The 22,321-nt window shown below is 37.6% G+C and overlaps 2 protein-coding genes across 2 annotated transcripts; both read right to left on the minus strand.

Moving 5' to 3' along the window:
• Positions 1-3,197: 3,197 nt before the first annotated feature.
• Positions 3,198-6,045, minus strand: LOC125179555 (brachyurin-like). Its single transcript, XM_047885633.1, has 7 exons — positions 5,959-6,045; positions 5,515-5,653; positions 5,190-5,358; positions 4,494-4,660; positions 3,962-4,057; positions 3,621-3,760; positions 3,198-3,421 (listed from the first exon to the last, which is right to left on the minus strand). The coding sequence occupies exons 1-7, from the start codon at positions 6,007-6,009 to the stop codon at positions 3,248-3,250; spliced, it is 936 nt and encodes a 311-aa protein (XP_047741589.1). The 5' UTR covers positions 6,010-6,045; the 3' UTR covers positions 3,198-3,247.
• Positions 6,046-9,646: 3,601 nt separating this feature from the next.
• Positions 9,647-19,453, minus strand: LOC108673359 (small nuclear ribonucleoprotein-associated protein B). The gene is made up of 5 exons (XM_018161178.2): positions 19,311-19,453; positions 11,875-11,968; positions 11,313-11,540; positions 10,843-11,028; positions 9,647-9,890 (listed from the first exon to the last, which is right to left on the minus strand). The coding sequence occupies exons 1-5, from the start codon at positions 19,311-19,313 to the stop codon at positions 9,865-9,867; spliced, it is 537 nt and encodes a 178-aa protein (XP_018016667.1). The 5' UTR covers positions 19,314-19,453; the 3' UTR covers positions 9,647-9,864.
• Positions 19,454-22,321: the final 2,868 nt, after the last annotated feature.

Raw genomic sequence — 22,321 nt, forward strand, 5'->3', positions numbered from 1 at the left:
GCTTAACCCTCTGACTTTGTTGTTTGATGACTCGAATCAATAATCCTACCTTCTCCGAGTCCATTACTTTCTCCATAACCATCTACCTTCTCCGTCTCGTGTTCTAAATACCAGTCCATTATACAAACCATCTCTCCGCAAGGAATCCATTACTAGCCATCTATACGCGAGGAGTCCATTACTTACCATCTATCCGCAAGGAGTCCATTACTAACCATCTATCCGCAAGGAGTCCATTACTAACCATTTCTCCGCAAGGAGTCCATTACTAATCATCTATCCGCAAGGAGTCCATTACTAACCATTTCTCCGCAAGGAGTCCATTACTAACCATTTCTCCGCAAGGAGTCCATTACTAACCATCTATCCGCAAGGAGTCCATTACTAACCATCTATCCGCAAGGAGTCCATTACTAACCATCTATACGCGAGGAGTCCATTACTTACCATCTATCCGCAAGGAGTCCATTACTTACCATCTATCCGCAAGGAGTCCATTACTTACCATCTATCCGCAAGGCGTCCATTACTTACCATCTATACGCGAGGAGTCCATTACAAACCATCTCTCCGCAAGGAGTTCATTACAAACCATCTTTCCGATAAGAGTCTATTACTAACCACCGCTCCGCAAGGAGTCCATTACTTACCATCTATACGCGAGGAGTCCATTACTAACCATTTCTCCGCAAGGAGTCCATTACTAACCATCTCTCCGAAAAGAGTCTATTACTAACCATCGCTCCGCGAGGAGTCCATTACTTACCATCTATCCGCAAGGAGTCCATTACTAACCATTTCTCCGCAAGGAGTCCATTACTAACCATCTATACGCAATGAGTCCATTACTAACCATCTATACGCGAGGAGTCCATTACTAACCATCTACACGCAAGGAGTCCATTACTAACCATCTCTCCGCAAGGAGTCCATTGCTAACATTCTCTAAGTAAGCACTCAGTTGACCGTCATCTTTTGAACCTTATCGGAGACATCGTGGCTTACTAGTCATAATGGAACCTACCAATCATTCCTTTTCACCTATTCAAATCTTTTCTGTGAGCCATTAAAATATTCTCTCTAAGCCATTAGAGAATATCGATGCGATCGGAGATTGGCGGTGGCTAAACTTTGGGCAATGAAAGGCCACGGCGAACCACACAGGTGTAGAAAACTGAAGGTATCTTCCTATACCTTCACTTAGTTCTGATAACTCGGCGATGTATGATATTAACACCCCAAACCATTTCTGACCAGACTTCCAATTTAATAATTTTGATTGAATTACTTGATTAAATAAAGCTTTAATTTTCCTTTATATAATTTCGAGCACACGCAGCAGTTTGGCAGCTGAGCCATTCTTAATTCTTGTATAACGACTCGAAAAACAAAACTTCCCTTCCCCAGTTCCGCGTCCCAGCAAGCAGTTCCACTCAAACGTTTACTCAGTCAGCACACAGGATTTATCATTTCTTCATCTTCTCCCTTGGTGCTGACACCATATCTTCATCTTCTCCTTTATCTTCTCGTCTCCCTCAAGATATCAGACACCAACTTATTGTATTTTAGGCTCGTCTCTATGAACTAGTAGAGACCTGCGGAGCGATCGGGGTTTGGTGGGGCTAACATTCGGGCGCTGAAGAGGACACGGTGGACCAAACTGGTACTGTCGCTGATGCATTCGGGACTTGAGCCCTACCAGGAGTATCAGGAGGGACTTCCCGTCGGCACGGCATGAAGTACTGGCGCCACGGCGCCCACTGACAGGCCTTCAGGAAAACTAGACTCGCTTGTGGCCTTCCACGGGAGGGTAGAACCATCACTGAAAGAAGTAATTAAAATTGGAAGTCTGGTCCCAATATGTACTGTTTATTTATTGCTAATACTGATCCATGTCAACTAAGCAGTAATCAGCAACACTAACTTAGTATCGTCGTTTCTCTATATCTTATTAATCCCTTTTAATGCGACAGCCAGGTTTGCTTGTGAAACATCTTCGATTCAAACAGTTGATCTCGAGTTTTTAGCGCATTTTCTCATTTAAGGAAAAAATGCACTATTGTGCTCGCCATGTCCGTCTGTCTGTCTGCCTGTCCGTCCGTCCGTCTGTCCGTGACCTCAAGTTTTCGTCAACGAGAAAATGCGCTCTCTGTCACTCACTGCAGTGAGTACTGAGTTATATTTTTTGTACAGCTGGGGCACTCATTTTCTGCTGATGTGTGATCATAAGCGCGAGAGGTGTGTCAACTCGTAGCCACTGCCATCCTCGGCTCCCGGGACACAACTTGGGATTATCGCTTAGTGAATAAAATTTATTCGATTATTTTCACTTATTGAACATCCACTCGTCTGCGTTTTTCAACAGCTCCCGTTCACGAATTGGCTGTCGTAACTCGTGGAGAGATATGCGCACTATAGTTTTGTACAAAGGTGAAGCAAATGATAATCATGGATATGATTCATAATACAAGCGGACTAAAGGAAAGGATTATTGCACTTGAATATACTAAAAATAATGATATCATCATCCAATGGTTCGCTAATAAGTAATTTTTCTTATATAACTGCATATGAACGTTTTCCAAATATTACTACCAATAAATACGGCCTAATTTTTTATGAGCCCTTTCTTCTTTACAGAATATGTCCTCAAATTTGGGGGTGGGATATAATATTATTACTATTCAGCTTCAATTTCAATAAGTCCCCGAAGAATATTCCCCAAATTGAGAGTAATTTCCTATAAGAGAAAAAGCTTCCTAAGCTATCCCCTAGTGAGCAAACAAAACAGTAGCTAACAATATAAAGTTCTTCTTCGCCGGCTTCGCTTGAATTGCAGCGTTCATGTGAGGCAAATTAAGGCTGAGGGTGGTTTTAATGAATATCATTTTTAATGTCGTAGGTCCTTTTCGCTGCGTTTTCTTCATCGGCTCAAGTTCATGTTTTTCATACCAGTAGCACTCAACGCATACGTTTTTCTTTCATTAGTTTTTATTATCCTACAGTATTAGGGCGGTAAGATAACTAGGTTATTCTAAAGTTGGCTTATCACTTTTGGATTCAGAAGGAGTAATGTTCTTTAATGTTCTTTTAATTTGGTTACGATCTTTTTTGAGCGTTTGCGTGCGAACAACTCTCCCCATTCATTTATCTATGAAGCTTCTACATTCTATTCATATTTAGGAATGGAAAAGTAATTTTATTCATAAATTATATTTCTGCAGCAATTTTTAAAAATCCATAATGCTCATGGGTCAATGGCGATGCCAGTTTTTTCCGCGATCCAGCTGAGGTAGTGGGTGACGCGGGTGAAGGCATCTGGGTAGCCGGTTTCACAACCGGTGCTGGAACCGTAGGAAGTGATGCCGCGGGTGGTGGTCTTGCCTCCGTTCACGTAGTTCAGGGGTCCACCGGAGTCACCCTGGAGTTCATACGAATCAAAAAACTTATTAATGTCAAGGAAGAGTGAAATTTATTTTGTTTCTCAAAAAAACTGCACCTCATTCGTTCTAAGTTAATGGAGAAACACATTTTATTTAATTTTATTTACACCGTTATTGGCATGTAAATTTTGGATTACATGAAGGCTAATAAATTATATAAAGGAAGGGTGAACTTACGCTGCAAGTTCCATGGCCTCCCGTGGTGTCGATGCAGATAACGTCTGGGGTGACAGAGCCAGGGTAGGACTGCGCGCAGACATCGTTGTCCAGGACTGGCACGGTCACCTGGCGCAGCACGGGGCTGATGGATGACGAGTCTGAAGAAACGTATTGTTTAAAATTATATATATTGCAATACTCAATTCTTGTGGCTAGTTAACCCCACATTCAATTGTTCTATGCGGACTGTCGTTCCACGAGTTTACACATTTCAGTATTTGGAGGTAAAATTTGTTCTCCCGAATTGCATGGTACTGTGTACTCTAGTGCAGTACAGTTTGGCTGAAAAATTTCCTCACCATCAGAGGGAAGACCCCAGCCCGAGGGGTTGACCAGGTCGCCAGCCACGAGCTCGGCGTCGCTGTATGAGGGCAAGCAAACCGGCGCAATTTCAGCTGAGGGAAGAAAACAACATGGCTTACTATTTCAGCTGAGGGAAGAAAACAACATGGCTTACTATTTCAGCTTAGGGAAGAAATCAATATGGCGTATTATTATTTTGAGTCAGAAACCAATGAAGAAAGTCTCTGATGTATCGCCTTGCTCACAGTATTATTTTCCTTCTGAAATATTTTTAATCAAACAACACTAATGACGTACAGCTCAACTTCCACTGAGCAATTGTAGACAATAATAATTGAAGAATATCCTTCTGATGAAAATTTTAGGACTTGAGATTCACAATGAATGTATGTTGCTTAACTAAATTTGTTGGCATTTGAATAGGGGCTGCACAAATCTCCAAAAGGGGCTGCACAAATCTCCAACAGGAGCTGCACAAATCTCCGTTCATAACACATCAGAAACACATAATTCAAATTGTGCTCTCACGAGTCCATGTTAGAGGCGTTGGCAGCTTGAGGAGCGCAATGTCGTTTCTGATGAGAATGCTGCCCCAGTCTTCGTGGACGTAGAATTCCGTGGATGTTATGGTTACCTGAGTGGGCTCGTTTTGTTGGATGTAGTGGGCACCTGCCACCACATCAACAGTCCGCGCACTGAGAAGAGAACGCCATTATAGAGGTAAGATGTAAAAACTAATGTACATTGTTCGTGTAAGCTCAAATAAATACCAATTCAAATTCATCGTGTCCTTGTGCCTGAAAAAATTAATGAAAATTGGAAGTCTCGTCTCAACATTGTTTATTTAATGCTGTAAGTGTTCGATAACTCTGGACTATTTGACCTTAGAATTATTCTTCTCTCCTCATTCTATGGAGAATTGATCAGAGTTTCTTATGTATGTAATGATGAATGCACTATGCTCAGATACTCGTGCACATTTTTCATGTGTACTGAATGTCTTATTTGAAAATATTTTAAAATATTGAATTAAAGAGCAAAGGTAATCAATTTCAATAAAATACAAGAATTGTGAAATTGATATGAATACAAATCTTGCTTCCCATCTAAATTATGATTATGACAGCGAAAGCAATCTTCCAGTTGCTCAAGTATTGAATGTAAAACTATGGTTGGAAGTAACACTAGAAGAAATCATCATAATATCAGGAGGAAGCCACGTACTTATCCAAGCAGTGAGCAGCCGTCAGGATCCATTCCTTGTCGATGATGGAGCCGCCGCAGAAGGTGGCGATGTTGATGAAGAGGCCGACCATCCAGGGGTAGGAGTGAGGCACGGCCTCTTCACCGCCCACAATGCGGTCCTGAGTTGGCACGGGACCGCAGCCCTCAACTGTTGTCAAAAGTGAATAATCTTTCATTATTCGTCTCATAGTCCATTTAAATTGAAGTTATTCGTGCATCTGATTGGTTTAAATTACAAGTGCAAACAAAAAAAAATTGCATAATCCTTAGTACGCCGGCATTGTAGTGAGCTCTAATCACGCACCGACTCGAGTGCCAGAAAATTTTTCCTTGGGCACGTAGGTATCGATGACGCTCTTGTAGGGCAAGGCCCTGACGTTGGGGGTGACTGTTAGGTGAAGAGGAGTCCAGCGCCAAGGCACGCCAGCGGCAGGATTGCCCGCCTGGCCGTTAATTAAAGATTTTAATCAAACAATTCCCGTCGTAAACAAAGGCTACTTGAAAGCGTTTGGATCTGTTACTAGTCTTACAGACAAATAAGTGATGTTAAGTTCTGTCACTTCAGGCCAATTTAACTATTCGACACGGGTCAAAAATTGATTTCAAAATTTCCATTCAAAGTTTTTCTAATTTTTTATTGACAAGTCGACGTTGTTTCAGTGCAAAAAAGTAATTAAAAAAACTTGAAGACAAGCGTTTTACTAATAGTCTGGAAGGAAATAAAGCTAAATTATGAATGTATACTTACAGCCAAGGCTGCGCAGCACACCAGTGCAACCACGACCGACTTGATGAACATCTTACAAGAACAAATGATGCCTGCTAACAACAGGCTGAAGCAGGCTGCTATATATAAGCGAAACTTATGCGGGTCAGCTGCAACATTCTACGTCGTTCTCACATGCTACATGACGAATTGTAAACCTTGATGGTTCAGTGTTTAGAAAAAATGCTTTTTAGCAAGTCATTGCGCAATTAGCACAGTGTGTTATAAGTTAAACATTTTCCGAAGAAAGACTTAGAAGCAAAAGATGCCAAAAAATTCACTCTATTTTCAAAACTTTTAGGACACTAGATCCATTATCAGAACGAAAACTTTCGAGTTATATATTACGGAATCATTAGATTTCTTAAACGACAGCCTTGTCCAAAAAACGCTTGTAGTTCATCCGCTTAAATTACTAATCTCTTGGTTTCAACCTTGTTTAACCTTCTTCAAACGTCGATTTAGGTGTTTTAATATCTTCTTCTTTTAATGTATTTCAAATTTGACCTTACTCGTATCATTGAAATTTTAAACTGATCGTAGAGCCTCCTCCGAAAAATTCTCGACTAAAAGACCATTAATTTCCTTTGCATTTTCTACGCTTTTAGATTTTTTCTTAGTTTGTGATTTAAGCAATCAAATGATCTTCATATTTTTTAGATCGTTACACTTCAAGCAAATACTGTGCGCGAGCATTTAAATGCGATAGCGCAACGCTTTCGACTCGTTGTTATTGAGCTACAACAGTGATGGTGAATCAGAATTTTTTTTAATTTTTTTAGCAATTCCTCAATCACTTTTGATTGTAGGCAGCAATTGATAGTCTTTATTTATTCGTGAAAATAGTTTAATAGCCATTTTTCTGACAGAATATTTACAATATTTCTCATGCAATATTTAAACAAAAGGGAATAACTCGATGCGTTACGAGCCGTCACGACTATTTCTCAAGTTTGGATCCGACGCATTAAACTGCCACTTCTGTGGGCAACTATGCAACATTCAGAGTCAACGATTCTTTAAAGGTCTCCTAAATACTTGTAGTAAGCACTTTTTATAATAATCTACGGATTTTTATACTAATATTTAGGTGTACGATGAAAGAGCTCCGCTCTGTTCCAGACAATGTGTTACTTATTGAAGTCATGCAAGTGTAAAAGAAAATATTGGATGCGTAATCACTTTTTCTGTTTCAAGTAAACAAGTTAAACGCGTCAAAAGAACAAAGTATCTAACTATTCCTAATTATTAGGTGATTATTGAAATCAAATTAATCACGGATCAAATCTCGAATCGTTCCACACTCCACTGTACCAACTATTTCATGTATGGTATAATCTCTGTATTGAACACTTTTTCCAGCAAACAACCGTAAATAAAGCGTCTAAAAAAAGTTTAATCATCAATGTCCACGTCAAGGCTTGCGCAGTGCCCTTCGGCAACTTTTGTCTGGACATTGAAACTGCAAACGATGGGGAAAAATTCAACTGAAGAAATGTATTGTCAAACCCGAGCAACATGCAATCTTGACCTCTCCCAATTCGAAATTCTCAGGCCGTTTGGCGCAGGCATCTCCGCAAACAAGTCGAGTTAGGCAGTCAATGAAGAATTTAATTCGCGTGCCCGCAGTTTACTGATGATTCGACCGGGCACGGCGGTGGCCCCGGACGTATTTTCGCAGGCATGCGCGAATGTTTCAGTAGCTTGCTCATATGCCAGACTGTTTATTGACTTGCGTCCGCGCCGTTGCGACCGTTAATTAGGGGCAAACATGTTCACTTGTAGTTGACTCCCGACAGCGGCGATTTATGACTGGGAATTTGAAGCACCAAAGGCAACAATGAACTTCCATGGTGAAGTTTAGAGTACCAGGTTTGAAGCGCTGAAATTGAGGGTTTGGCAATAGCATCCAGTGACAGTACGATTCAAAATCGGTGAGATGGCCGGGTGGATGCGGACAGCAAGATTGGAGCCGTAAGTGGTCGATTTGAAACCCTTGCAATCTGTAAGAATTTTGCGGAGTCTAGAATACGCGACTGGTCAAAATTTGCCTATTCAACGCTGGCACCATTATTATTAGTCCAAACTGCGATTTTAGTCCAAACCTTCTATTATACTTTTAAATAATATGATTTTGATGACTGATATGGTAGAAGGTGCAGAATAAATCATTTTATGCTCCGATAACAGCAATAAAACATCAAAGGCAACAGACAATAACTCGTACCTAGTCAAAACTCATAACTTCTGCTGTTGACGGGGTAGCAGCATTCCTCTTCTCTCAGGCACGCACACGACGTTGGAACGGGAAAACCATTGGGTAACAACAGGTGGCTCACACCCATGCCAATCAATGATCATTTATTTCTAAACAAAAGTTAGTACAGGGTCCACTCCTGGACAAAATAATGATTGATGGACAACTATAATCAAAATAAGGCATTTGTAGTTCATAGGTGATCACGGTTCAGCGAAATTGATCGGAAAATGTTGAATTTACCGGACAACACTACAGGTTTTTACTGAAAAAAAAAATCAACTGCCTTGTCACGCTCACACGAGTATAATTATGAAATTATTGTATTCATTCGACAGCATGCACCACAAAATACATAAATAAATTCTAAAATCGTTGAAAATCTGAAGGAATATCTTGGGTTCACGGCTGTACGTGTGGTGGTGACGCGTACTCATGAACAAACATATCATTAGGCAGCTGACAGTGCGATAGCTCAATACGTTTACGTTGTGCAGTTAGTTTGTGCATGTAAGCTAAATTCTGCAAAGGTTTTGGAAGAGACTCCCATTGAGAATTCTGTTGTTTCATCCCCTCATGGAATACTCCACGAAATTATAACGAATTTACGAGTTTTTCATTCGAAAAAGATAATACCGAAGAATCAACACGAGTCCAGAGTCCATTCTGTATCAATACCCAATTAATGCCAGGCTTTTTTCCCCCTTACAGTGCTATCTTGTTACTTAGCACAGCCAATAATTCCACGTTACTGCATAGCTATTAATAGTGAACAGCAGTTTATTTATTATCATGAAGGCCAATAGCACGAATATTTTGGGTATTACAAGAGATCAGTAGCGTCATTAGGAAGATAACCCAGCGTTCAGCAACATTACGTCAGTCGACTATCAATGGAAAAATTTTCAAGACAATTGGACGGCCATTTTCAAGAAATTAATTTGGCATGCTCTCGTAAAATGTATATTTCAAATTGATTGACCTCTCAATGCTTAGTATAAGGTCAGGTGCAACGAACAGGCCTTCCCACGACGGTCGATAGTGGGGAAACCTTATCACCAACAAGTGCCCAGGGATATATGGGAGTTCGACATCTGCAAGCGAGGTCTCATCGATGGCAGGAGTATTCAACTTTAAGGGAAGTACGATCCACGATGTCAGGGTGAGAAAATCTTAGCTGAACATGACTAGTATAAGAGGCGTACATACTATTGCCATTCGTCACACTTACGGCATTAAATAGTCTTGTTTGAAAACTGTTAACGCACCGTTTTCATGCAGACAAAATAAAGTACAAACAAATCCATCTACCCTTAATCACGCAACATAATAGACAAGAGTGGGCCGATATCATTTCATTAGCCGGTACATCCACAAAGAAATAGACAATTGAAAGATAATGACACTATAATATCAACAAAAACTTTTATTATAAAAACATCACATGATACTCGAAGCCTGTGGCACGGTTTCCCGATAGGCATTACACCGCTCAACCTGTCTTATGAGCCATGCCTCGAAAATAATAAATTTTACTGAAACAATAATATGTAACTAAAATTACACGATTTTGTTCAGTATTGATCAGCAGAGGACGCTTGTAGAGGCAGGCTGCGGTGACTGATGACAACCTAATATCGAGGAGGGCCTCCAGGACCTGCACAAATGCTCAGGTTAAGCCTTCATTTGAACAATAAATCAACCGCCATCTTGAGAGCGTATATTAAAATAACTTATGAATTTATAAAAACTAAATATGAGAAATCTTAATTCGAGGTCCAGGAAATGAATGGTATTTGCCTTGAATTCAGCTGGATAGCCTGAAGAACAATACAACCAGAATAACTCATCGTTTCGTTAATTTGCATTGCAAAAATCTGAGAAATTGCATACATGAACATGAGATCTATTTTTGAGATATGCTAAGCGCGAGAGAAATGGTTGAATTTTTTTAAGATACGCAGCGAATTTTTTAGCCTTCATGGAAGTACGTGATTCCTTTTGCGAGCAAGCAAAGAAACATGCAGAAATTTCAAGTATTTGAAGCCAGTACAAAAAAATATGAACTATTAAAGGATATATCAACTTGTATGTATTTTTTAAAATTCTGCTTATTGGAATACTAAATCGCACTTGAATAATTCAATAAATGCTGTCACAACACAAAAACTTTAAAGCATAATTCAAATTTAAGCAAGCAAATGTATAGATCAACCATCTAAGATTAAATTAAATTCAATTCAATCAGGTTACCTTAAATTATTTTATAGATATTGATACTTCCGTCTTTTGAAAAAAAAAGACGGAAAGAGCATAAATTTCACTGATCAAGCCAAGAATTTTATTTCAATGCTCATATTTGAATTTTTGGGCAAGGTAGGAGGTGATGTTATTGGTCAGATGATTGGCGTTTGGGAAAATTATGATAACGTATCCTCAAAGACACAAATCGAGAGCCGTGGGCTGTCTTTTTGGGAGACGATTTTAAGTGATCATACATGGTAACTAGCCCAAATAAGGGCTAATATTGTTCTCACTATTACCGTGAATTTAATACATCATCGCAAAAACTTTTGCATTGGCTTAAATTTGGACCTTAAAAACTGTACCTCTCATGCCATAGCCCTGAGGAGGGCCCATGGGGCCACCACGACCCATTGGGGGGCCATAAGCGCCTGGAGGACCGTAGCTCTGAGGTCCGGACCGCGCTGCTGGGTTCATCATGCTTCCGCTAGGCCCACCCATGCCACGCATCGGCCCGCCATAGCCAGCGGGGGCGCCAGCACCGCGGCCACCTGTTGATACGGAGGACATGAGACCTGCCAACGCCGAGGGACAAGAAGCCACCTGCCAATAAGCATTGCGACCATCTCACAATACGGGAGATATAAAATGACATGCCAACAAGCATGCCGACCACTTGATGAAACTCAAGTGAAACCAAAAGAGAATTAATTAATATATTTTAGAAAATACATGGAGGACTAAATTGTCCTGCAACTGTAAATAAAATAATCCTCACAGCCGAGGTTATGATAATATACCTACATTACGGCATCAATTATGAAGTCACTCCCACCTTGTCTGCTGCTGCCAGGTCCTCCAATGGGGAGGTTCACCCTAGGGTTGTCCTCGTGAGGGGGAGGTCCCTCAACTGTCATGGTAACGATGGTCTCCCCACGCAGAAGCACCAATCCCATTGATCTCTTTTCTTCCTTCTCCTCACGAGCGCCGTCGCCTTTCTTGGTGCGCACGCGGCGGAACTCCTCCGCATCGCACAGGATTACATTCATGTGCTTGTCAAAAGCTGCAAAATTGAAGTTCATTAGTAAAAATCATGAATAGTGTCAAATTTCAACTTTTCATTTGATAAAAATTCACAAACTCCGAGTGGCTATAATATTATTCCCTTCTGTATCCTTTCCATTTCTCAACTGACATCTACCTACATCGTTTTTTAATTTAATCACAGAAATTACTAAATAGGTACCTTTATTCCCATCCAGGTACGATTTTCATTAACCTGGTAACTTAGATTAGGCAATAATTATAAATCCCATTACATTTAATTCATTTACCAATCCACAAGATTAAATAAGCAAGATTAGTGATGTACAAAATCAAAGTATTTACACTCTTACCCTTGAAGACTCCCACAAAAGTGCGGCTATCCTGCATTGTGATCTTCATGCGGTAGCCCACATGGTTCATCATCTTGTTGTTCTTGGAGAAAGTCTGGGGGGGAAAAGGTAGGTATTACTAACAGGTGCACAAATTGAGTGATTTTGGGTTGATCATTGGGAAGATTAGTTGAACCATAAATTAAGATAACAAATTATATAGGATCAGACAGTCTTGTACATAAATACAAAACTTAGGGGAAAAACATAGAAACAAACTGCTAAGTTGAGCTGAATCATTGAAAGGAATTAAGCAGGAGCAGGCAAGCAGAATACAATTAAACAATGTCATCTAGATTAGTAATACCAAAATTGTTCACCAACTGTTCAAACATAATCACATAATCAATTGTTTCAGGTCTGAACCCCTTCCCAGGCAGGGAATTTAATTCAATTTACAAAACCAAACCTTGCAGGGAATCAAATTTATCACAGAAAAGATACTTAGATAAAAAAAGCTGTTTATTTCTTCAAACTGATGGCAAACCATTGCTTGAGTAACTGAGTGCCTGGCAAGTATAAATATACTTTCTGCAGTAAATAAAGAGCTCTTCTCAATATTCAAAGATTTTTGCAGTAAGAAAGAGCCATATATAAATAATTAAAGAAAAACATTTATAAATACATTTTCATAATGAAAATGGGTAACTTTTCAATTCTGTAATTGTGTCAATGCAAAAGTCCTTGTGTTGTGTTATGTTATATTTTAATGTGTTGTGTTATATTTTGTTATGTTATGTTGTGCTACAATGTGTTGTGTTATGTTAGGATGTGTTATATTGTGCTTGGTTATAGGTGTGTGTTGTTATATTATATATTGTTTTATGTTTTGTTACAATATATTCTGTTATGTTATAATGTGTTGTGTTAGGATATTTTTTGTAACAGTGTGTTGTGTTATAATGTGATGTCATGTTATGTTGGGTTATAATGTGTTGTGTAATGATACATTGTGTTATATCATTGTGTTGCGTGTTATGCCACATTGATCATAAAGCACATGCGTCAATGTTCATCATTGGACATCGGCAAAATTGATCTTAAAATGAGTGTGTTCATTTCATTCATCAGACATGGACCACATCAATCCTATAGCAGTTGCAAAAGTGTTGATCATCAGGCATCGGGCACATCAACCGTAGAGCACGCGTGTCTGTGTCAATCATCAGGCATTGGCTACATCAATTGTTAAGCGCAAACATATTGGCCACATCAATTGTAAAGCGCAAACGTATTGGCCACATCAATTGTAAAGCACGAACGTCTATGTCAATCATTAGGCATAGACCACATTGATTGTAAAGCATGAGTGTCCATGTCAATCATTGACATCATCTAGATTGATTGTAAGGCACGAGTGTCCATGTTGATCATCAGGCATTGTCCACATTGATTGTATCAGTGTCAATTATTGAACATTGGCCAAATCAATCGTAAATCGCTTGCATCCATGTCGATCATCAGGCATCAGCCACATTAATGATTGATTGTAAATTTGTATAGCATGTGTCACTGTCAATCATGGGCATCAGTCAGAATTGTACTTTTGTTCTGTAGCAAGCATATCAGTAACTTGCTTCCTTAGCATACTGGCATACATCCCAAAATAAGCCTCTGGCCTACATGCAGCACTTTCTGGCTTTGACCATTATGTATTTGCGTAGATATGACAACAAAGCTTGGACAAATCTATAGAATTTTCACTCCTGATAGCAACAGGATGGAATTCTAATTTTGAGGTTCATATATTGTTTTGATCCACCAAGACCACTTTTTCAACCCAACATCGTTATTCGAGGCAAAAAAATGAACTTCCTAAAGGCTTAAAACATGTACACTAACTTGCTCAGTTTCTATAAAGTAATCGCTTGGAAGTTGTATGCCTGCACCTTTTGCTCAACAATAAAAATTAGACTTATAAAACTATTAGTTAGTTGAAAATTTGTCTCTTAAGTTGACCACAATGAACTAAATTTCCTCAAGTAAATACAACCAGGGTTGGCAATGATTAAATCAAAATGATTAAATCATGTGATTAAATCGATTGATTTTTTTATAAAAAATCATGATTTTTTTTACTTTTTCATATATTTAAATATATTGAGTGGCAGTCTTTAATTTATATTGAGGTATTGTTATTCATGGTTTAGTATAAATGTACTATGAATGACAAATTGGTACCTATATAAACTTGTTGCCTTTAGTGTGTATTAGGTTCCAATAAATTGAATGTTTTTGGTACAGAGGCATCAAGTGTGCAATACATTGTATGTAGCTAGCAGCTTAGCTAATTCTTATAAGGCTATAAGTAGTCTTTACCTATTTGACTATTTGTTATATATTGATTACAATATCAAATTTAAATGTGTTAGCTAGCTTATACAGGGTGGGGCATAACTGATTGAACAGTATTGAGGCGAAATAAAAGAGTAATGGAGGTATATAAAGAAGAAAGTTTATTTTCCTCAAGATTAGCATAAAATACCAATTAAAATACTTATGTTTTGAAAAGATGGTGTCTGTTAGCTGCATCACACTCTTGGAGTTGTTCTTGGAAGTTTCCTACAGCACGTTCACACATGGCGAGGTATGGCCATAACCTCTACTGCAATAATCTGTCCCCTTAGCTGTGGTAGGGTGTGAGGGCAACTTTTCACACCCTTTCTTTTAGATGTCCCCAAAGAAAGAAATCGCAAATGCTCCAATCAGGTGACCTTGCAGGCCACTGTAAATCACCTCTCAGAGACACCAGACCTCAGAGAAACATGCATTACAAGACATTGAGTGACATTCGGGCTGTGCAAGCTGTAGCCCCATCCCGCTGGAACCACACGTCTCCCAATGCTTCATTTTCAACAATGTTTTCCATCATGGGCTGCAATAAGTTTTGCAACATTGCAGCATAGCGATCGGAATTCACCGTTACGGTTACTCCCTCATCTGAGAATGACTCCAACAATGTGTTGCAGCTAATGGCCCCCATCTTCCAGATATTGTTTTCAAAACATAAGTATTCTAAATGGGATGTTATGCTAACCTCTAGGAAAATAAACTTTCTTCTTTATGTACCTCCATTACTCTTTTATTTTACCTCTAAACTGCTCAATCAGTTCTGCTCCATCCTGTATATTGAGAGGTTGAGATTGTATTGACCTTTTTAGGCAATTAGAAAGATTTTCCACCCTAATATGAGTATTCTAATTAAAATATACAATTTTAATCTTTAAATATGTGAATTTAAAACTAGAAACAAAACAATTACAATTATAAGACTATATATAAATAATTAAATGCAGTGAATGGATATAAAATATTTGAATTGTGCACATGTTTATTTCAAAGTGTTTGCTTTTCTCATAACTTTAGTCTCTCAAGTTCTCATAACTTAAGTTAATTTAATCTAGCTAACGATATTGAATGACTTAATTCATACAAATCTGTATCTATTAAACTTTTACATTTTAAGATCTGATGGAAGTGGCGAGCGTCCCTAACAATACGAGGATGTATATAAAAACATTAATGATCCTGGGCCCATACTTTCAAAAGAAGTCAAAAAATTGTAAGTCCATCAGCCAATCATTGATGGCCACACAAGCAAAATCCACCAATCATAGACAAGAAAATAGAGCGTAAGTACTTACGTTTACTTAGCAAGTTTTGAAAATATGGCCCCAGAAGTGGGCTTCACAAAAAAAAAACATTTCAACATGGCTATAATTAAATAAAGATCATTACTTGTAGTTTAATAAACATGAAGTCCCCCTATTAAAAAAGTTATATTTCGTTGGTCATCAAAGTTTATATCAACTATGCGAGTCGAACTAACAATAATAAAATGTAAGGCATGTCTGGGTTACTTCTGACTCTTCCACTTGTCAGATACGGAACGTACGGTAATCGTAAACTGGGGCTATTAAACATACGAAATGTAAACAGACGGTGTTCAGAGTTGCCATATGACTTTGGAGAAAATTTCTTCTAAAATAAAGTTCTAGATTTCTCATTCACCAAATTTCCATATCAAGAAAAACCATTGAAGGATAATTAAAGGCATACTATACTGAGTATTACGTCTGTTCCTCCACAAACTGCTCTTGCGAGGCGTAGAATTGATGGCCAGAATTGCGCAAACACATGTGCAAAGAGAAACAATTTTGATTACATTGTGCCAACTGCACAAACCTATGGCTTTAAAAACTCATTGTGCGGGGGAAAATTCCCCAAACACATGCATCATCCTGAGTGTGTGGTTGGTGGGAAGGGTTAACCACTTGGCATGGAATGACCTTAATGCACCTTATGGTACATGCTCAATGTTCTATAATGTATAATGAAATAATTTCCCGTTTCAAACATCAAACATTCTCTAAAAGACACAAAACATTTGAAGACTCGCAATGGCAGTCAAAATCATTCAGAACTTTGAAGTGAAGTTATCAAGATAAATTCAACATAAGACAAAAAATTGAAAAATTCAAATCTGGAACATATCAATGGGTTTTTATAATTTAAAACAACTTTCAATCATTTAAATCTCAGTATGGAATGTGGATCAAGTCTATTTATTGTGAAATCAAATTTGACATGAGCAAAAGAAATGTGTGACACCACCATGTCAAATGTAATCGTAGAAGCACTTAGTGAATGTACGCCTTGAAAAAGTTATTAATCTCATAATTTTGTGTGATATTGAAAAGAGGGTTGGTGATTTTTTTTATTTAAAAAAAAAAGTTTATTTTCCTAGAGGTTAGCATAACATACCATTTAGAATACTTATATTTTGAAAACAATATCTGGAAGATGGCGGCTGTTAGCTGCAACACACTGTTGGGAGTCATTCTCAGAGGAGGGAGTAACCGTGACAGTGGATTCCGAACACCAAGCTGCAATGTTGCAAAATTTCTTGCAGCCCAGGATGGAAAACAATGTTGAAAATGAAGCATTGGGAGAGGTGTGGTTTCAGCAAGATGGAGCTACAGCTCACACAGCCCAAATGTCACTCAATGTTTTGAAACGCATGTTCCCAAACTCTGAGGGGTGATTTACAGTTTGTAAATGGGGTGATTTACAGTTTAGATGTCCCCAAATTTGAGCATTTGGGGACATCTAAAAGAAAGGGGTTCAGAAGTTGCCCTCACACCCTACCACAGCTAAGGGAATGGATTATTACAGCAGAGGTTATGGCCATACCTCGCCATATGTGTGAACGTGCTGTAGAAAACTTCTGAGAACGACTCCAACAGTGTGATGCAGCTAACAAAGCTCATCTTCCTGATATTGTTTCCAAAACATGTTATTTTAAATGGTAGTATGTTATGCTAATCTTGAGGAAAATAAACTTTCTTCTCTATGTACCTTCATTACTCTTTTATTTTGTATCAAAACTGTTCAATCAATTCTGCCCCACCCTGTATAAGCTAGCTAACACATTTAAATTGTATATTGTAATCAATATATAACAAATAGTCAAATAGTTAAAGACTACTTATAGCCTTATAAGAATTAGCTAATCAGCTAAAAATAAGATTAGCTGCATTAGCTCAGCTGTACAATTAGCTGCATTAGCTAAGCTGTACAATGTATTGCACACTTGATGCCTTGGTATCAAAAACATTCAATTTATTGGAACCTATAATACGCACTAAAAGCAACAAGTTTATATACCGATTTGTCATTCATAGTACATTTACACTAAACCATGACTAACAATACCTCCAAGTAAATTAAAGACTGCCACTCAATATATTTAAATATATAAAAAATAAAAAATAAAAACAAAGAAAAATCCGATTTTTTTTTAGAAAAAATCAAGTGATTTAATCACAAGATTTAATCATTTTGATTTATTTAATCATTGCCAATCCTGATTGAAAACTTTGTTGGTATTATCTAATCATGAGAATTTTTTGCAAAGGTGGACGTTCTTGTCTTATTTTAGAAAAGTATTCATTGCACATGATTGGATTTCAAACCACGCGCGATTTTGGAAGCACGGCAGTTTCTAATGAGCTCAGTGTCAGTGTATCAATTTTCACTGCAGTGGAAGGTGGTGTAATCACTGTAATGTCACCAACGTGGTAGAGTAGGTTTTCCGATACATTTTCTTATGACCTTATGTTAACATTAGAATATATTACCTATCCAGCTATTGCTAGACTAGGGTAAACGCGGTATATTCCGGCACATTAAGGACGCATCAAGAAATTAAAAACTATAAAAAAATAACCGTATGCATTACTTGAGTTCTGTTTGCTTTACGTGACTTGCAAAACACCGTACTACGCATAGTGGCAAACCAGAGCTTTTTTGGAATCAGTTCATTTTTAATTTCCTCAATAACTCAAGATTTATACCAATTTCTTATGTATGATAATGCAGGTATCGAGGATACTTTACTGGTCTACATATAGAACTCAAAAATGAACTTGAAAGAGAGTCTAAAAAACTTTCTGCTTTGCCACTATGGTACTACGCGCCAGCAACAATGAAACGTCACAAAATGTTGCCATATTTATTTAAAAGCCTTTAGAATGCAAACCTACCAAATCCCTATATTCCGACACTGTGTGTGGCAATATTCGGCACGTGGTGAGGCGTATTCTGTCTGCACTTCAAATTCTACTGATACATAATGCCGTCATCCACATGTTCAAATTCCGCTTGCTGTGTGAGCTGTATTGGAATACAACACGGCTTTGAATTAGAACACTAATGAATGTTGAACACTACTTAATTACGCTTTTAATTAGGNCGGGTTTACCCTATTAGTCTAGCAATAGCTGAAAAGTTCTTTTAGCCTATCTACCACTGTGAGTGTGAGTGAGATCTGATTCTGAAATGCATGGCACTGATGGCAGACCATTGACCATTCAGTAGAGGATAAATGATAAAAATCACACACCTTGAAAAAATAATAAAATTTGCATGCTTCACAATAAAGTCAGAGTGCAAACATTTCATTCCTGATAAAAGATGAAAATCATGTAATACAAAGTTTACAAAATCTATCTTAAATTCTTAATCCTAACAATGATGAAATGAAAATAAATGTCTGGAATGCATTCTAAATTTAAGACATCTGCCTAGGTACCTTATTTAGGCAAAAAGTAATCAGACGGAGACATAGTGAAGGAACCTCATAAATATAGGCTCATATAGCCTAACTCATAGTCTCATACTCATAGGCGGTTCTAGCCCCTGACCGCTCTAAACTTGAGGATGCTTGCTGAGCTTGCTCTTAGCCTAATCGGTTTCTTCTCAATCTCATGACACGAGGTTAGGCTACTACCTACTAGTGCTGAAGTACCTATAACAAGCTCACGTCACCTTACATAATTAAAGTATCATTATAACATTTAATGATTTACACAATTATTTTATTACCATCAACTTACCATTTTTGAATATTTAGATCGAACCGGTTCGATCAGATACAAAAAATATTGAATTAATCAATCAGCCAGCATTCGCGACCCGAACCGCAAGAACGTCTCGGAACCATAAGCTATGTTTGCATCGAAACGTTCTAGTACGGCTTCCCGCAATTTTGATGATAAAGTTCCCTGAAAAATAATATTAAGCCGAAACTTTTCGAAAACTTTATTGTAGAACAATTTGAACAACTTGAAAAATGAGTCTGCACAGGAAAAATAGTATTAGGCTGAAACTCTCAAGAAACTTTCTTGTCGAACTATTTATAAAACTTTAAAAAATGAGTCTGTACAGGATTATAACAACGAACTGCATTTCTTGACAGGGAAATGATTACCTTGCTATACCATTTAGATAAAATTCCAACATTCTTGTGACAACGTAACAAAATAAATTATTACTTGCTCGTACCAGACCGACATTTTTACGGCAGAGGTGCGAATATGCTTAAAGCTCATAGCACCAAAATTGCAGCAGTGTGTTGTGGGTTCAATACCTGCAGCCAACTGAGCCGTTCGGGTCGAAATTGGCGACCAGGTATGGATCTGCAACAAAATTTGATGGACAGGGTTTTTTAAATATTTTTCTACACTATTCCTCGATACGTTGCGGCAGGAATTATTACAGGTTTTTACACAAATTAGTTTTTAATTAGATGTAATAAACGTATTTTTCATTCAACCGACAGGCTCATAACTCCTACAATACTGAACGGATTTGCTTGAATTTTGGAATATAAGTAGTTATTTTCGATACGCAATGGAAGGAATTATTACATGTTTTTACATAAATTAGTTTTCAATTAAAATTAATAAACGTATTTTTTAATCAACCGAAGGACTCATAACTCCTATAATACTGAACTGATTTGCCTCAATTTTAGAATATGAGTAGTTATTATCGATACGCTGCGGCAGGAATTATTTCAGATTTTTACATAAATTAGTTTTCAATTAAAACTAATAAACGTATTTCTTGATCGACTGAAACACTCATAACTCCTTCAATACTTAACGGATCTGTTTAAAATTTGGAACATAAGTAATTGCTGTAAATTCGCTAGTTTATGAATAATCAAAATTATTTAAATATCCAAAATTTTAGATTAGGATGAGAAAACTTGAACATTGACGCAATAGTTTCGAAGAAGCGCACGGTGTTCTCACATTGGGTAAGTTATATAGTGTTAGTTATGTGTGTTTGCCTAGTCTGGAGTTGCGATAGCTCATCAAAAGTTGTTTATATTGCTAAATAGTTATTGTAGTTATAGTTAATAGTTATTTAACATTGTTAAATATTGTAGGCAGGGTTGCCTAGTGTTTAAAGTTCAGAGGACCAAGATTGGCGCGGAGAGGCGCGGGTTCGATCCTAGCTCTGTGCGCCAGTTTATGGTTAGAATCGGCAAGGAGGCCGGGCGGTTAAGCACAGCAGAATTGTAGCAGTGAGTTGCGAGTTCGAAACCGCAAAATGCTGTGGATGTTCTGTGATGTTAAGAATCGGCAACAGGCCTATGGCCTAATAAACGCTGAAACCACTATTATTATTATTTATTATTATAAGTGGGCCTAGCACTACCGATAATTTCCAATTCTCCGGATGCCGTTAGAAGAATTGCAGGATTATCTCATAGAAATTCGTTCCCTCCTGTCTGATCAACCACCTAGGCATTGTTCCATATATTTTTACATATCCAACTTATCCAAGTTTTGAATTCAAAATACTCAATGCTGTATAATGCCATTAAAATGGTTAATATGGTGCTTTGAAAAAGTAAAAATTTTGTATACTCCTTCATTAAAAATTGACACAAATCATAATTATGTCAGTTCAAGAAATACTATTAAATGATATACAACAAGTACCAAATATTAGTTTTATTTATTTTAAGTTATCATGATGATTATGATGAACTGACATTTGCAATAGTTTATTTTGACCAAGTTAAAGGATCACTAAGTCTTCACCACAAAATAGTATCTCTGCTGCATTTGCCAAAACCGTTTCAAAAGCCATAGGCGCAGTAACACTGAACTCAACAATTAATGTATTCCTTTCCTGCAATACAGATGCATTATTCATACTACAGGTATATTATTATTTATACCTACTTACTTCACACTAGGAACAACCAATGTCGTCCAACATAGAAAAAACTCAATAGCATTCGTCAAATATTACAAAGTATTTTGTTTACCATCTTCTGAAAGAATATTGACCTCAGAAATTGTGGAACTCCATCATTCTCGTACTATTAACCTTACAGAACCATATGGGCGCCAGTGATCGAGCCATATATCTAACCACCGCCTTTCATCATCGACTACGTTGGCCAACACGTCCATTTGCCATCGAAATTCTTATCATAACTATCCACGCGTACACTTTAGGCAATATCTGCCTTTTCTCTTCAATCGGGATTGTGTAGTCCTTAAGTAGAAGGGTTAACGGATCATCAAGATTACGCCGTTTATTATATACATATATTAGCAATAGCACAGCACAAATAAACATTTTCTCGTCTTAGCAGACAGGAAACATTTTTAGGAATTTGTTTTCAGCCTTGCAGTTCTTTCTTGCCATTTCATTGACATGAAAGTAAATGCCGCGATTCAAAATAAAAAATGTAATATACATTCTTTCACAAGCGATATCTTATTTTTACCAAACCATAGCCTAGAACTCATTTTTTTAGGTTTAATACACTATTAATTAAAATTTTGAATCTCTTTCTTCCCTCATCAAATTAGTTCGCCGTAAAATAATAGCATTTCATTCATATTTATACTACCTAATTTATACTACCTAATTATTATCTCATCTACACGATCTGTATAAACACTCACATAATCGTCCATATTTAAGCGGACTTTTACAAAAAGATTTGTATCGCTATTGTTACAGTAAACTGTAAAACTTATACTGTGATTTTGTTATCAAATAAAGCACACGAAAATATCGCTATATATAAATGTTA

This window comes from Hyalella azteca, unplaced genomic scaffold, assembly GCF_000764305.2.
Source record: "Hyalella azteca isolate HAZT.00-mixed unplaced genomic scaffold, Hazt_2.0.2 contig2627, whole genome shotgun sequence".
Lineage (NCBI taxonomy): Eukaryota > Metazoa > Arthropoda > Malacostraca > Amphipoda > Hyalellidae > Hyalella > Hyalella azteca.